The following is a 15,125-nucleotide window of genomic DNA, read 5'->3' on the forward strand; positions in this document are numbered from 1 at the left end:
GGTTTCAAGTGTAAGTCTGCTACGCTGTCCCCTCGGCCACCACATGTGAAGGTTAGACCCCCGAATCCAACCGTGTTAACCTCAGTGGGCGACCCGCCTCAGGCTTTCTGCCGAAGAGACACAGTAACAGAGGCCTCACAGCGGAAGTTTGAAGCCCCACGGACACAACGCCCGAGATCTGAGTGCCCTTTTGTCACGTTGGACCAGGCCGTGGCTCCCTCCTCTCTGTCCCCCTGCTGTGGAGAGGAGCCGCGTGCCTCAGTGGCAAAGGGGGTTCGCTTGGGATAACCTGGTTTGGTTTGTTTTAATTCATTTTTTCCCCTTTTTGTTCAACTGTGTATCAGTCACAGACCTGTGTTAAGAGAAATGGGGTGCTTGGGTGGCTTAGTCGAGCGTCTGACTCTCGGTTTCAGCTCAGGTCATGATCTCCTGTTTTTGTGGGTTTGAGCCCTGCGTGGGCAGTGCAGAGCCTGCTTGGGATTCTCCCTCTCTCTCCCTCTCTCTCTCTCTCTCTCTCTCTCTCTGCCCCCCTCTCTCCCTCCCTCTCCCTCCCTCTCCCTCCCTCTCCCTCCCTCTCTCCCTCCCTCTCTCCCTCTCCCTCCCTCCCTCCCTCTCTCCCTCCCTCTCTCCCTCTCTCCCTCTCTCCCTCCCTCCCTCCCTCCCTCCCTCCCTCCCTCTCTCCCTCCCTCCCTCCCTCCCTCTCTCCCTCCCTCCCTCCCTCTCTCCCTCCCTCTCTCCCTCCCTCTCTGCCTCCCTCTCTCCCTCTCTCTCTCCCCCGTCTCTGCCCCCCCCCCACTCATGCTGTCTCTGTCTCTCAAAATAAATAAACTTTAAAAAAAAAAAGATGTAATATTTGATTCTACCTTTGCCTGTATTTGTGCAGTATGACCTGTTATTTCTCTGTCTCTCTTTTTTAAAGTTTATTTTTGAGAGAGAGTACGAGTGCCCAGCAGGGGAGGGGCAGAGAGAGAGAGAGGGAGAGAGAGAGAGAGTCCCAAGCAGGTTCCGCACTGTCAGCGCGGAGCCCGACGCGGGGCTCGAACTCACAAACCACGAGATCTTGACCTGAGCCAAAACCAAGAGTTGGACGCTTAACTGACCGAACCATCCAGGCACCCCTGTGTTGTGTCTTTAGCCCGCACAGTGGTGTGTGGCTTTCCTGGTCAATGGGTGAGCAGCCTAGAACCCGGAGAAGCTTGCCTGAGGCCACCCTGGCAAGACGGGAGCCAGGATTCATTTGCACATCCTTTGATCTGAATCTGCTGGTGTCTCCTCTTCTTTGTCCAGTATGTGCTCCCATGGGGACCCCGGTCCGCCCTGGTCCTGTGTCTGTCACCACCGGCCCTCCTGTGGCCTTGTCAGCCGGTACACCAGCCTCACTCGTCGCCTCAGGGAATGGCCCCAGCACTCGGCCAGTTTCTCAGAGGACAATTTAGAGTCCTCCTTGACTCCTTTCTTTCCTGGCAGGCACGTCTGCATCAGCTGACTGTTGTCTCTACCAAACAGCTTCCTGATCCCACCGCCTCTCCTGCCTGGGTGCGGGGCCTCCATTGCTTGCCTCTCCCTGCTGTTCCTCTGTCCCCTCCGGCCTCCTTCACGCCTCTCTGCACCCAGTCCCCTGGGGCCCCCCAGTGCACTTAGAAGAAACTCCAAAGCCCGACTTGCCTCTGATCAACCTGAGTGATCTCCGCCTCTGCCACTGCCCACCCCGTGCCACCCCCCCCCCCCCCAGCTTCCTCCTTTCCAGGCGCCCAGCCCCTTTGTCAAGGTCATGCCTGTCTCAGGGCCTTTGCGTTTACTCTTCCTTGTTTCTGCAACAGTCCCTGGGCTTTCACGGCAACAACGTGGCTTTCCCTTCCACTTCATTCAGGTCTTGGCTTAAACGTCACCTCCTCATAGAGGCCTTCCTTGACTGTTTTCTTAAATATGAAACAGCCTCTGCCTCTTGTCTCCTCATCTTCTTGCGCCTTCTTCACAACACTTAACACGTGAGATTGTATATCATATTTATTACCCGCCCTCCCCCGAGGCCTGGTAGCTCTGATGTAGTACAGGCACAGAGCAGACCCTCCTCCAGTGTCTGTGAAAGGCTGTTGTCTCTGGGTCTGTTTCCCGATTTAGGGGCTGAGGACCCTTAGAGGGGAAGGTGATAGTTAGGTAGCCACGCAGCTGTATTGCTCCCCCCTCCCCGATTCTCTGTATATTGAAGGAGATTTCTCATTCTTACGACCTCTCAAATGCACAGAGATGCTGTTGCGATTAGTAGGAGGGAAATTATTTTTCATAGTGGTTTTTGTCTATTATTTTCTCCGTTGACGAGCACCGGAAGTACGATTATCATCTCATGAGGGTCCTCGGAATATTTGACCTTGAGTTAGTCACACTCAAAAAGTCCAGGAATAGGGGCGCCTGGGCAGCTCAGTCAGTTGGGCTTCTGACTCTTGATTTCAGCTCAGATCATGAGCTCGTGGTTTGTGGGTTCGGGCTGTGCATTTACAGCGTGGAGCCTGCTTGCTATTCTCTGTCTCCCTCTCTCTGTCCATCCCCATCCCCCACTTGCGTGTGTGCATGCTCTCTCAAAATCAATAAACATTAAAAAAAAAAAAAAAAGGCCAGGAATCACCTACCTCTCTGTACAGGCCTCTTCCCCGACTTGATTTGTAATCGTGTGATGCCAAGGTCCTGGGGTCAGTGCTGTCAACAGCTGTGAGGAGGAAGTCCGTCTGTCCCACCCAGCAGTGAGTTTATGAAACCAGGGGAGACCAGGCAAAGTAGCAGCCTTGTTTCAGGCTATGTCAGTGCTCAGGGAGTATTGGGGTGGAGGGGCCGGGGGGGCGTGTTGGGAGAATGGTAAAGTGCCACCAAGTCCCACATATTCTGATTTTGTCTTTTTTGGAAGCAAGGCCCTTAACTCACCCTCTGTCAAGCTCTTAAGAGTGCCCAGAGCAGGTCCTAGCATGATGGATTCTGAACTGGCATGGGCACGCCGGGATCTGGGACAGCCCTTTCCTCAGGGCCGGCCAACCTTCCCACCGGGCCACATTCCTGGAGCGGTGGGCTCCATCGGGGGTCAGGGAAGGGGATGCCTGTTCCCTCTTCAGAAGCGTGGTTAAGCGTTCGAGATAATGGGGGTTGTAGAATTTGAAAAGCAGAGGCAGTTGTACAATTTAACTTTATATTTAGGTGTTATTTTTAGGGTTTTAAAAATCTGTGGTTTTCTTGTAACACAGACTTCAAAGAAAATGCTACTGAATCTTGGCTGGTAGGAACGTGTAGACGGCAGCAGTTGATTTTCAGAGTGGGGCCATTACCCAGTGGAAGATGAAGTATCAGAATCTGGGCCTGCTGGGAAGGGCCGAGGCCGTTTGTGTGTTTACCCTAAAGGGGAAATTGATTTTTAAAAGTTTGAGAAACACAAGCTTAATATCAGAGCCGTCCTTGCTGGGCAAAGAGGAAGGTGCCGGAAGAGCTGGTTTTGTTGGCAGCTGCCCCTCTGCCATGTTGTGCTGGAAAGGGACAGCTCGTCACACTGGGTGGGTGGGTGGGCGGGCTGGGCCGGCAGGTCTCACAGGTACAAGGCTGGCCTGCTGTGAACTTCCGTGTCTTTGGCCTGAGTTTGTGTGCGCTCAGCGGTAGACAGGATCTACCTGTGTTTCTAGAAGATCTGGAATGCCGAGCGACTGGAAGCTGAAGGGTGATCCCTCTTACCTGCCCCCGGACAGGACACGGCTGTGTCACGTCCGGGCCTGCAACCGGGCACGTTGTGTTCTGGGAGCTGGGGACTGCTGTTTATCAAGACCAGCGTCTCCTCGCGGTAGGCCAGTTGTTTCCTGGCTTGATGGCTTCCCTCTGCGTGCAGTTCGGTGCTTGCTAATAACCCGGGTAATATTTCATGTTTGACAGGTGCCCCTTTGACTCTGAGATGGGGCGGTGCTGTGTGGACCCACTTAGAGCTGTGGGCAGGTGCTCCAGCCTTCACCCGGCAGCACCCGTGGGGCTTAACAGAGCAGTTGTTCAATATAAAGTGCTTCCCCCACAGAGAAAGTAGCTCTGGATGGTTCTTGCCCAGTGCTCCTCCCTTCACGCCCTCCCTCTCTTAATGTTAATTGGGCTCTGGGATTTTTCCAGATTGCTTTTATTTTTTTTTAATTTTTTTATTTTTTTAAATTTTTTTTTTTTTGACATTTATTTATTTTTGAGACAGAGAGAGAGCATGAACGGGGGAGGGGCAGAGAGAGAGGGAGACAGAATCGGAAGCAGGCTCCAGGCTCTGAGCCATCAGCCCAGAGCCCGACGCGGGGCTCGAACTCACAGACCGCGAGATCGTGACCTGAGCTGAAGTCGGACGCTCAACCGACGGAGCCACCCAGGCGCCCCACCAGATTGCTTTTAGAAAGAATAATGGGTTATGATTACAACTTCCTAACAAGGTCAAGTCACTAAATAGTTACCAGGTGCACCCAAGGTACCCAGCATAAAAGGATATGTAGAAACCATCTGATACGATCTTCGACCTAAAAATACAGCCATAGTTTGCATCTTTCTTTCCTGGTAGCGTTCGTTTGCTGAGTGTTTACCGTATGTCAGGCACTGTACAGGTGCTGTGCTTACGTTTATCTCCTGTAAGCCTGTAACACACGTCGAAGTGGTCCCACTGGCCCCGTTTTGCCAGGGGAGGAGCTTTGCTGGAGACGCACGGCTGGTGTGGTGGGTGGCAGAAGCTGGACTCGGGTCCCACCTGGCCCGATCCCAGAGGCCCTGTCGCCGCGGTGCTGAACTGCCTCTCGCCTCCTGGAGTCCCGGAGGCCGCAGTGCAGAACTTGACTCTCAGAGCGGCCGTGTTCTTAGTTCTCAGGTGGTCGGGTGGTGCCGTGCGCGTGTTGAAGAGACGTCGTGAATGCCATTTCGTCATGGGTGGGGGCGGGGGCGGGGGCGGGGGGACCTGGGATCCAGGTTTTGTTGAATTTCTTGCATTTCACCACCCAAGGAGAAGCCCTTCTTATGTCCTCATCTGCTTCCGGATGTTTGGGAACTGGGGGAACGGGAGGGACCGTGTTTGCCGTGGCCAGCCCCCCGTGCACCCCACTCGAGTCCGCTGAAACCTGACGGACACCCAGTGAGAGAGGCCAGGAGCGTGCTTGGAAATAACCCCATCTCTGCGGGCTTGAGTGTAGCACCTGTCCCTCTCTCTTTTCTTACTGAAAATTGTGTCAACTCTGGAGAAATGGTACCGTACGGAAGTATATGGATTGTGTGTGTGTGATTTAGATGATACATCTAGGTGTGTCCAAGTAAAGAGACGGAATGCTCTCAGTGTCTCAGAAGACCTCTGCTTGCCCCTCCTGCCATCCGGACAGAGCCATCGTCCTGGGTGTTCTGGTACTCACTGCCTTCACGGTTTTGCCGGCTGGGTCCGCTCTCCCTCGCTGGGAGCAACCACCTTGAAACTCAGTGACTTCAACTGTTGGGAGTTTGTTACTTCTCCCAATGTTGGGGGTTGACTGGGCAGTTTCTTTTGTTCCATGAGGCGTTGAGGTCGTGCATGTGACCGTTTAATAGCTGGCCTGGAAGGTCCAGGAAAGTTCTCTCATACTGCCGTCAGCCAGGGCCTCCGAGTTCATCGTGTGCCTCTGGAGGCCCCTCCACGCGTCTTGTCTCTCCAGCAGGCACAGTCCCTGCCTCTTGGTGAGAGTCATCACAGGGCCCCCACATGCAGTTGGAATCTTCTGGCACAGGGGGAGCGGTTGGTGGCCATCCTGAGAAGGGTGCCCATGCCGTCCGTCCGTGTCCGGTCGCTTAGTCGGGCCTGTTTGGAATCATGCTGCAGGCGCTCTCCAGGTCCCTTTTCATCCCCGAATGAATTCCTTGTGGGGCGGGCCGGGGCTGTACGTCCAGCCAGGTTGGTGGCTGTCCCCAGAGCCTGGGAAGTCGGCCCCGTCCCGCAGGGATAACCACAGAGCAGCTGGTGGCGTCCTGGGGAAGGTGCCCGAGTGCAGTGAGTGTTTGGAAGGTCAGGCCAGTTTCTTGAGTGGGCCAGTCGGGGGCCGGTTTGGGGCTTCATCTTCTCCATCTAACGTGAGGACTTTGTGGGCTCTGTTCTGTTTGCATTTTCTCTAGCTCGAAGCTCTTAGGGTCTTCTAGTAGTTTTCTCTAAGGCCCACCTTTATCGCTCGAAAGCAAGGAGAAAGAAGGCAGCAGGGGCCCCCACACTTTGGCCTGAGCGAAGGCATCGCAGAGCCGGCCAGGGGCTGGGGGAACCGCACTCGAGCACTGACGCTGGTGACCAGGGGCGGCTGGGCTGTTGCTCTTGTACCATTTCAGGTCTCTCCTCAGACGGTGACTCCGAGTGTGCACGGGGGTGGACAGCCCCCCGGGCCCGCGGGACCCACGCATGTGGCTGTGCGGCCCAGGCAGGTGCGGGGTCTCCACGCCCTCACCTCTTCCTGGAGCCTCTAAACCTGGCCGGATCGCGGTGGGGTCCTGTCTCTGTGGAGCGTAAAAGAGGAAACAGGACCCAGTGGGAGGACTGCCGTGATCATTCTAGAGCATTTCATGCCACCTCTGGTGCCCCTGTTCTCGCTCAGCCCCTCTGAGGGAAGGGCCCGGCCAGCTGGCCCCTCACCTGCTTGCCACATCACCTTGAGGAGACAGGGGCTGGTGGAGCTTTCTAGCAGGCTGGGCCAGCTGGTGGAGGCAGCTGGGGGCCCCCCATCTGGGGGGGCGGGTTGTGGCCTGCCTGTGGGCACCCCCGCTGAGCCCGAGCCCCCACGGCTGCGCTCGCCCTCCCTGGGGCTGATGGCAGGACTGGGCTTGTGAGCCTGGCTTCTCGGGCGTGTGGGCGCCGCCTTCTTTCTCTTCCTTCCTTGTCCTTCCCCCCTCACACTCCCCGTTTCTTTCGCTGCTTCCTCTCTTATCCTGTCCCGTTGTCTCTCTTCCTTTTCTTTCTTTGATTTTGTCAGAACAGGTGCCCTTTAGGAGTGTTTCTCTGTTGGGACAGCTTTGGGACAGCTGCAGAGGACTCTGGAGACCCCCACACCCATGTTTGGGGAGGAGCCCACTTCTGGGCGGCAGCTGGCAGCGGAAGAGCGTGGTTAGCGTTGGGGAGGAGGCATTCCCCGTGGGCACTGCTGCTCTCCTGGGGGTGGGGGACACTGGAGGTACCGGGCCACCAGCCACCCTCTCCCAGGACCTTTACTGGCCCCCCCACAGCCTCTGAGATAAAAGCCCCTGCCCACCCCCCATGTCCAGCCCCAGGAGAGCCTGCTTCGTGCCCTTTCCCTGGAAGCTGAGGCCGTACGGCGGCACGATGGCTCCTCGTGGCTTTGGGTGCCCTGCCACCCCGGACTGATCGGCCCCTTCCACCCTGTTGGCCGGGAGTCTCTTCTCAGGTTTACTTTCGCAGCAAGTTAGGTCGTTCCAAGCTGGAGGGCGAGGGCCCTGGGACCAGCTCTGTGCCTCGGGGGTGGGTGGGGGGGGTGGGGGTGGGGTGTCAGCTGATGCCCCCTGGTTGTTTGTGTACCTGGGAGACCCTTCCTCCCAGCTCAGTTTTCGGGTTGGCCGCTGGCGAAGGTGAGGGAGCTCCGAATGGGCTTACCCGGAAGCTGATGGAACATCTGCCCCCTAGGCCTCTGGTTGTCCTCCCTTCTGCTCTCCAGACCCGCTTCACCTGGGCCTCAGAGGACACAGGCGGCGACTGGTGACTGGGGCTCGGGGGCTGCCCGTGCTCCCACGCACTCACCCGTCTGCTCAAGTGCCTTTTTCTGTCGTGAGAGGACAGCTGTACAGGTGAGCTGGCCCAGGCCTCTCCTTGCCACCTGCCTTTGGGTCCACGTATGCCGGGCCTGGACTGAACTGCTTTCAGATGCTAGGCCTGAGTGCCCTGGCCCAGGTGTTCAACCCGCGGACTGGACGTTGGTTCTTGTCCATGTTCTCCAGAAACAGAAAGGTTTCTGGAGAAAGCAGACACCTTCCTTCCCCGCTTTTTCCAGAGATTAAAGACAGAGAAGGATGCCTTCACAGGTGTCGCGTGTCAGCCGTGGCCTTTGCTTTGGTGGCTCCCTGCTGCTGCTGCTGGCTGGCTTGGCTCCAGAGCGGGTTGCTCAGCGGATGCCGAAGGCCTCCCCTCTGGACTCCAGGGCTGGCTCCTGGCGCTTCCCTGCTGACTCGAGCTCCAGCCACTGGCACCGCGACGGAACGGAGAACCGAGAAGCCGTGGCTCTGTCCGGGAGCTTGTGTGTGGAGGCTGGGACCAAAGGACCGTCCTGGGGACGTCGGAGGGAGGGAAAGGGTGTTTCTGGGTCCCCAGCAACAGCTTCTCTGAACTCGTGGCTCGGAGGAAGGCTGGCACGTGGGGCGCACAGTCTGTTGCCATTGCCACATCCCCCCTTACTCCTTGGAGCCCCGCCTGCCGCGCGGTGACTTCCCCCAGCTCCGCAAATACGCGGCCCCGCTTCTGAACGGTTTCCAGACACCACAGGGTGGGTGGGCTTTTGGTCCTTCGGGGCTGGTCTGCGCTGGCTAAGCCCCTCGTGTGGGGGCGTGGCTTTCCTCGCGGCTCCTCCGCCACGACCGACCGCCATACATGGTCACTGCGGCTGCAGCAGCACCGGTGACTCACCCCCGGGAGGCTGATTTAACTGAACAGCAGGAGCCGGTGAGGGGCTGCTGCACCCTGGGGGCTGGGAGCCCCAAAGTGTCCTTCTCCCCTGCCCGGAAACAGCCCGGGGGCAGCTCCGAGCAGACCCGGACCTCAGATGCCGGGCCAGGGCACCGACAGCCCGGTCCTGGTGGATCAACGTGATGCGGTCCCAGGAGTGGGGCGTTGACTTTTATTTTGAAGTCGGGTCTTTCTTGAACGGAGGGCCCGCTGCATTCCCTATAAAATGCTGGTCTTGAGACTGACTCTGGTGTGGTGCTGCTGGGGAGGAGAGGGCTGCTTTAGATACTTATTTAGTCACGGCCTGTGGTAGTTTGTGATTGTTGGGCACCGGGCCATGGAATTTTTCTGAGCATTTTCACTTGAGACTGTTACGGGATTTCCAGGCCTTTGTGTGAGGCCTCTGGCAGAGAAACTGCAGCCAGCCCAGCAGCTCTTGGGGTCAGGGCCAGAGCTATTCCTCCTCTGGGGACAGCCTGGAGATGGTTCTGGAGGCAGAGGACTTTATGTAGTTTCCTGAGCCTGTGAATCAGAGAGAGAGAGAGAGAGGGAGAGGGAGAGAGAGATCCCTCTCTCCTGGACTTTGCCAGAGCCCTGTGGGTGCAGCGGGAGAGGGTCCGTTGCTGAAATGCCGGGTGATGAGACATCTGTCACCTGTGCGTGGCAGAATGGGAAAAGTAAGAACAAAGTAGAAAGGTTTTCATAAGGCCAAATGTATCGAATTGAAAGATCTGTCCTTTTTTCTAAAATTATGTCATGCGTTGTTTTCATAAAAAAAATGTTAAACTGACCATGTCTTTTTCTTAAATGCTCACCGTAATCTGTGTTTTGTGTTTGTTTTTTGATTTTTTTTTTTTTTTAATGTTTGTTACCTGGCAGGACACAAAGGTGGCCGTTTTGTGTTGGTCCCTCCATGCTTGTGGTTGGGAACTTTGCTGGCCAGTAAACCCGGGGCTCTAGGAGCCTTGGCTTGCAGAGGAAGTCTGGAGTGATTTTACCCCTTGTGGATTTGTTTGAATTCTCCCCATCTCCCCCTCATTTCTCACCTGGGAACTTGGGGGGCGACCGTCAGGCTGGCTGGCCCCCCGTCTCTGTGCTAACGCAAAGGCCCTTTGGCTCTCCCCAGCCATGGACTTTCCCCAGCACAGCCAGCACGTCTTGGAGCAGCTGAACCAGCAGCGGCAGCTGGGGCTTCTGTGTGACTGCACTTTTGTGGTGGACGGTGTTGACTTCAAGGCCCACAAAGCAGTGCTGGCGGCCTGCAGCGAGTACTTCAAGATGCTCTTCGTGGACCAGAAGGATGTGGTGCACCTGGACATCAGTAACGCGGCAGGTACCCCGTTGGGTCCAGGGCCAGGCTCCGTGAGGGTCGGGGGCCGTGGCTGGCTCTGTGCCGCGCACGGCCCTCCCGGGAGCGGCCCCTCCGAGGTGTCGGGTGCACCAGGCCGCCCGCACGGGTGCTGCCACGAGCGTCTGGGCACCAAGTTCCTACCGCATTGTCGACCGGGAGCCGGGTGGTAAGAGGAGAACTGACGAGGGAGGGCTCACGATACACTCTCAGCCGGAGTGAAATAGGACAGGCTCGTCAAGAGGGACAGAGAACAGGTGGGCTCTCAGCCCCCGACCCGTTCCCATTGCTCAGTCGGTCCTGAACCCCCTACTCCAGTGCTAACTATGATGGAGACGGGAGGGGTGTCGGGAAACCTTGCAGTTGAGGAAGGAACGGGGCCTGGATTTGGCTCTGGCCCAGAACCGCATGACGCGCCATGGGAAGGTCCGGGCAGAGTGCCGTGCCCCCATCTTACCGGTACGGAAGCTGAGACCCAAAGAGGTCAGGTGACTGGCCTGGAGGTCAGGTACTTTGTGGCAGAGCCCTGAGGAAAGCCAGTGCCGAGACCCTCGTGTTGGGGCGCCCTCCAGTGGTAGGGTGCGGCGGCTGGCCGGAGCTTACCCCGGGGGGGCGGGGGGGGGTGTTCCCACTGCCGTCCTCTGTGCAGGGTAGAGGTTTACACCCTGGTCCTCCGTGCAGGGCGGGTGTTTTTCCTCTCGGTTCTCTGTTCACACCCTCTGTCCTTGGTGCAGGGTGGGCGTTCACCCCGCTGTCCCCCGTGCAGGGCGGCCGTCGTACCCCCTGCCTTGTGCGGGTGTGCTTCATCTCGGAGGCCGTCGTCTGGGCCGAGAACCCCCAGGCTGTCCGCCCACCCGCCAGCACGGGAGATGGGGGGACGGCGGCCCGCCACTCCACTTTTCCCAAATCCCTGGATCCTGCGACCGAGTGGAGTGGCAGAGCCGGCTGGAAAAGCCAGGCCCCGCGAGGTCCGTGATGGCTGGCTGTGTCCTTGGCAGGCCTCGGGCAGGTGCTGGAGTTTATGTACACGGCCAAGCTGAGTCTGAGCCCTGAGAACGTGGACGATGTGCTGGCTGTGGCCAGCTTCCTGCAGATGCAGGACATCGTCACAGCCTGCCACGCCCTCAAGTCCCTCGCCGAGCCCGCCGGCAGCCCCGGGGAGAATACGGTGGCCTCAGCCACGGAAGGTGAGGTTATGGCCAGGCTGTTCCTGAACACGTGGCTTTGGCTGGGGTGCTGTCTCTGACTCTCTGGGCCTCAGCGTCCTCGCCCGGCCCTGCCTGTGTCAAGGGGTGCTAGTCTCAGGAAGGCCTCCCGAGGGGCTTGTCGTCTGCCTACCCCTCCCCCCGCTTTACCCACTTCCCGTGGGCTCTGCTGCTGCAGAGGGCTGGGGGTGCGCTCGGCCCGGGCCCCTGCGCGTGGGGTCGTTCCTCCAGCAGCTCTCCCTGCTCGTGCCCTTCCCCCTGACACCAGGGGTGGGCCAGGCTCTCGTGGTACCCCTTGCGGAGAGCCCGTCTCCCTCCTGAGCACGGAGCTCTGATGGGCGGTATTGCTTTGCGTGTGAGGTCTGCTCCCTGACCAGGGCGGGAGCCCCCGCGGAAGCAGCAGCCGGGACTGTTCATTCTGTGCTCAGCCGGTGGCCTGGCATGGAGTGGCTGCCCGATGAGCAGTCTGGTCAGCCAATATGTAGGTGTCTCCCCAGGGAGGATCTGGAAGAGCCGGCAAGTTCCGGGCCACCTCACCCCTCCAGGCGGTGGGCGCGTGGTGGGAAATGGCAAGACTGTCCCGTTCCATCTCCAGGAGGAGACAAGAGAGCCAAAGAGGAAAAGGCGGCTGCTGCCGTGCTGAGCGAGCTGGACCCGGCCGGAAGCGGTCCACCCACGGGCCCAGACAGGGAGCCCAAGGAGGAGCGGGGCGGCCAGGCCGAGAGCACGGCCAGCGGTGAGTTGTGACGCCGAGTCTGTCACCTCCCCCCCGGCAGCCTGGGCCCTGGGGCAGTGAGCGGCCTCCCGGGGGGTGGGGGGGGGCCTCCTGGGGCTGGGAGAGCCGTTCACTCCAAGGCACCTGCTGCAGCGAGAGCACGGGCACAAGTAGCCTGAGTTTGGACGTGCGGCCCCCCCCCCGCCCAGCGCCGGGCCACAGCCACTCCCCGGGGTCCCCGGGGGCCTGGTCCCGGGGAGCCATCTGGCTGCCAGAGGGAGGGTCCTCACGCAGCCTCGGTGTTCCCACACCCCACCCAGGTGCCGAGCAGACAGAGAAGGCCGACGCCCCCCGGGAGCCGCCCTCCGTGGAGCCCAAGCCCGACCCCACGAGCAGCATGGCCGCTGCGGAGGCCGAGGCCGCCTTGTCGGACGGCTCGGAGCAAGGTGCCCTGCCACCGGCCCGGCCGGGCGGCCGTCGCTCACGCGTCCCCCCGGGCCCCTTCCCCGACCCCCCAGTCCCCAAGCTGATCCCTCTCTGACTCAGGCTGTAGCTTCGGCCGAGGCCGTCTTGCCACGGTCAACTCCTGACCGCTGTCTCGGTCGTGCACCCCGGCCGGGCTTCTCTCGGCGCGGACGTGTTCCTGACGCAGCCTCGGCGTGGCCGCGGCGTCCCGGCCGCCCCCCGCACCCGCCGTGCCGCCAGCCCGGCTTCCCCGGGGGCGGAGGCCCGGTCCCACCTCCCGGCAGCGAGCGGCCTGCTCCGCAGTGTCCTCTGCCCTCTCCCCGGCCGGCACCGGGGCCGCTTGTCTGTGGTGGCCACGCCGAGCTGGCCCCTGCAGGGGACTCGCGCGCACAGGGAGGGCTGCGGAGACGAGCCCTCGGCCTTCGCTGGCTCCGAGGTCCCTTCCGGCCCTCCTGAGCGCCTCAGTGCCCACCCTTCTCCGGCAGAAATGGAGGTGGAGCCGGCCAGGAAAGGAGAAGAGCAGGAGGACGAAGGCGCAGCGGCCGCCGAGGTCAAGGAAGAGGGGCCGCCGCTGGAGAAGGGGGAGCCCCCCGAGGAGAGCGAGGAGTCTGCCAGCACGGACTCGGGCCAGGAGCTGGGCACCGAGGCCCGGGGCCCGCGCTCGGGCACCTACGGCGACCGCACCGAGTCCAAGGCCTACGGCTCGGTCATCCACAAGTGCGAGGTGCGGCCCTCCCCTCGCTCCCCCCCCTCCCCTCCCCTCCCCTCCCCCCCCTCGCGGCCCCGCAGTCCCTGATGCCCGCCCCCCTGCTGCGCCCTGCAGGACTGCGGGAAGGAGTTCACGCACACGGGCAACTTCAAGCGGCACATCCGCATCCACACGGGCGAGAAGCCCTTCTCGTGCCGGGAGTGCAGCAAGGCCTTCTCGGACCCGGCCGCCTGCAAGGCCCACGAGAAGACGCACAGGTACGCCGCCCCCCCCCGGCCCCCGCCCCCCTGCCCCCCGCAGGGCCCCGGCCTCTGGGCGCCCAGCGACCGTCCCCTCTCCCTGTCGCCCCGTGCCCCCCAGCCCGCTGAAGCCGTACGGCTGCGAGGAGTGCGGCAAGAGCTACCGGCTCATCAGCCTGCTGAACCTGCACAAGAAGCGGCACTCGGGCGAGGCGCGCTACCGCTGCGGGGACTGCGGCAAGCTGTTCACCACGTCGGGCAACCTGAAGCGCCACCAGCTGGTGCACAGCGGCGAGAAGCCCTACCAGTGCGACTACTGCGGCCGCTCCTTCTCCGACCCCACCTCCAAGATGCGCCACCTGGAGACCCACGACACCGACAAGGAGCACAAGTGCCCGCACTGTGACAAGAAGTTCAACCAGGTGCGTGCCGACGGAGCGGCCAGGAGGGCCGGCCGCGCCGGGGACCGAAGCAGACGGGGCCCCGCCCCGGCGAAGCTCTGACCGCTCTGCCGCGGAATCTGGGGCGGGAGGTGGTGGCTCGGGCCCCAAAGACCCGGGGCGGGGGCGGGGGTGGTTTTCCCTTTTCGCCTCCGGGACCTGGAACGTTCCACGGGCCTTGAGGAAGGACGGAGTGGTCCGCGGGCCCGGGAGAGGGCCGAGAATCCCTTGTTCGCCGGCGGGAGGGGTGGCCGAGGCCGGTTGCGCGGGGTGGCCCCCTCTGACCCCTGCCCGGGCGCAGGTGGGGAATCTGAAGGCCCACCTGAAGATCCACATCGCGGACGGGCCCCTCAAGTGCCGAGAGTGTGGGAAGCAGTTCACCACCTCAGGTAGGGCCGGGGCTGCCCCGGCTGCCCTCGTGCCCTCGCGTCACGCCCCTCCGCTCCTTGCCCCCCCCCCCCCCCCCCCCCCGCCGGCGCTCACGCGGGCCCTCCTGCATCCCGCCGCAGGGAACCTCAAGCGGCACCTCCGGATCCACAGCGGGGAGAAGCCCTACGTGTGCATCCACTGCCAGCGGCAGTTCGCGGACCCCGGCGCTCTGCAGCGGCACGTCCGCATCCACACAGGTGGCCGGGCCGGGCCGGGCGGCGGGCGCCTGGAGGCTGGGGAAGGCGCTCGGGGAGGAGCGGGCGCCGACACCTTCTCCCGTCGCCTCCCCCCCCGTCCCCAGGCGAGAAGCCGTGCCAGTGCGTGATGTGCGGCAAGGCCTTCACCCAGGCCAGCTCCCTCATCGCGCACGTGCGCCAGCACACCGGCGAGAAGCCCTACGTCTGCGAGCGCTGCGGCAAGAGGTCCTGCCCCGCCCGCCCGCCCGTCCGTCCCTCCCATGCCCGGCGCCCTGCACGGTGAAGGGGGTCAGGAAGCGAACCTAGAGCTCAGCTGGGAACTGGGTGGACGGCTGCCCGGCCCCGGGCCTCGGCTCCGGTCTCGCAGCCACGCCCGAGACGCCTGCCCGGCTCCCCCCCGGCTCCCCCGCCACCCTGGGCCCTGGCTTGTGCAGCTCCGTGCAAGCCCCCTCCCTCTGCGGCCCCGCAGGTTCGTCCAGTCCAGCCAGTTGGCCAATCACATCCGCCACCACGACAACATCCGCCCTCACAAGTGCAGTGTGTGCAGCAAGGCCTTCGTGAACGTGGGGGACCTGTCCAAGCACATCATCATCCACACTGGTGAGCCCGTGCCCACTTGCCTGTCTGTCCCTGTGGGGGGGGCGGGGGGGGCGGGGGGGCGGGGGCGGTGGGAAGGGAGGGCCCTCCAGATCCCAGCCTTGGGCACTGGCCCTTGCTGCAGT

The 15,125-nt window shown here is 61.4% G+C and overlaps 1 protein-coding gene across 3 annotated transcripts in view; it reads left to right on the forward strand.

The window, feature by feature from the left end:
- The window catches only part of ZBTB17 (zinc finger and BTB domain containing 17), a 32,885-nt gene that overhangs the window by 16,695 nt on the left and 1,065 nt on the right, over nt 1-15,125 (forward strand). Inside the window, exons 1-12 of one of the 3 annotated variants that reach the window (XM_053898921.1) lie at nt 8,706-9,333; nt 9,783-9,989; nt 11,003-11,191; nt 11,805-11,945; nt 12,245-12,370; nt 12,875-13,113; nt 13,213-13,355; nt 13,459-13,759; nt 14,079-14,166; nt 14,287-14,403; nt 14,508-14,628; nt 14,873-15,003. In XM_053898921.1, the coding sequence (XP_053754896.1) occupies nt 9,285-9,333; nt 9,783-9,989; nt 11,003-11,191; nt 11,805-11,945; nt 12,245-12,370; nt 12,875-13,113; nt 13,213-13,355; nt 13,459-13,759; nt 14,079-14,166; nt 14,287-14,403; nt 14,508-14,628; nt 14,873-15,003 (1,852 nt within the window). In that variant the 5' untranslated portion in view covers nt 8,706-9,284. Of the gene's footprint in view, nt 1-8,705; nt 9,334-9,782; nt 9,990-11,002; nt 11,192-11,804; nt 11,946-12,244; nt 12,371-12,874; nt 13,114-13,212; nt 13,356-13,458; nt 13,760-14,078; nt 14,167-14,286; nt 14,404-14,507; nt 14,629-14,872; nt 15,004-15,125 lie in introns of those variants that run through there. The other 2 variants (XM_053898922.1, XM_053898923.1) reach the window with 2 other exon arrangements.

This window comes from Panthera pardus, unplaced genomic scaffold, assembly GCF_024362965.1.
Source record: "Panthera pardus isolate Hobbes unplaced genomic scaffold, ASM2436296v1 HiC_scaffold_11, whole genome shotgun sequence".
Lineage (NCBI taxonomy): Eukaryota > Metazoa > Chordata > Mammalia > Carnivora > Felidae > Panthera > Panthera pardus.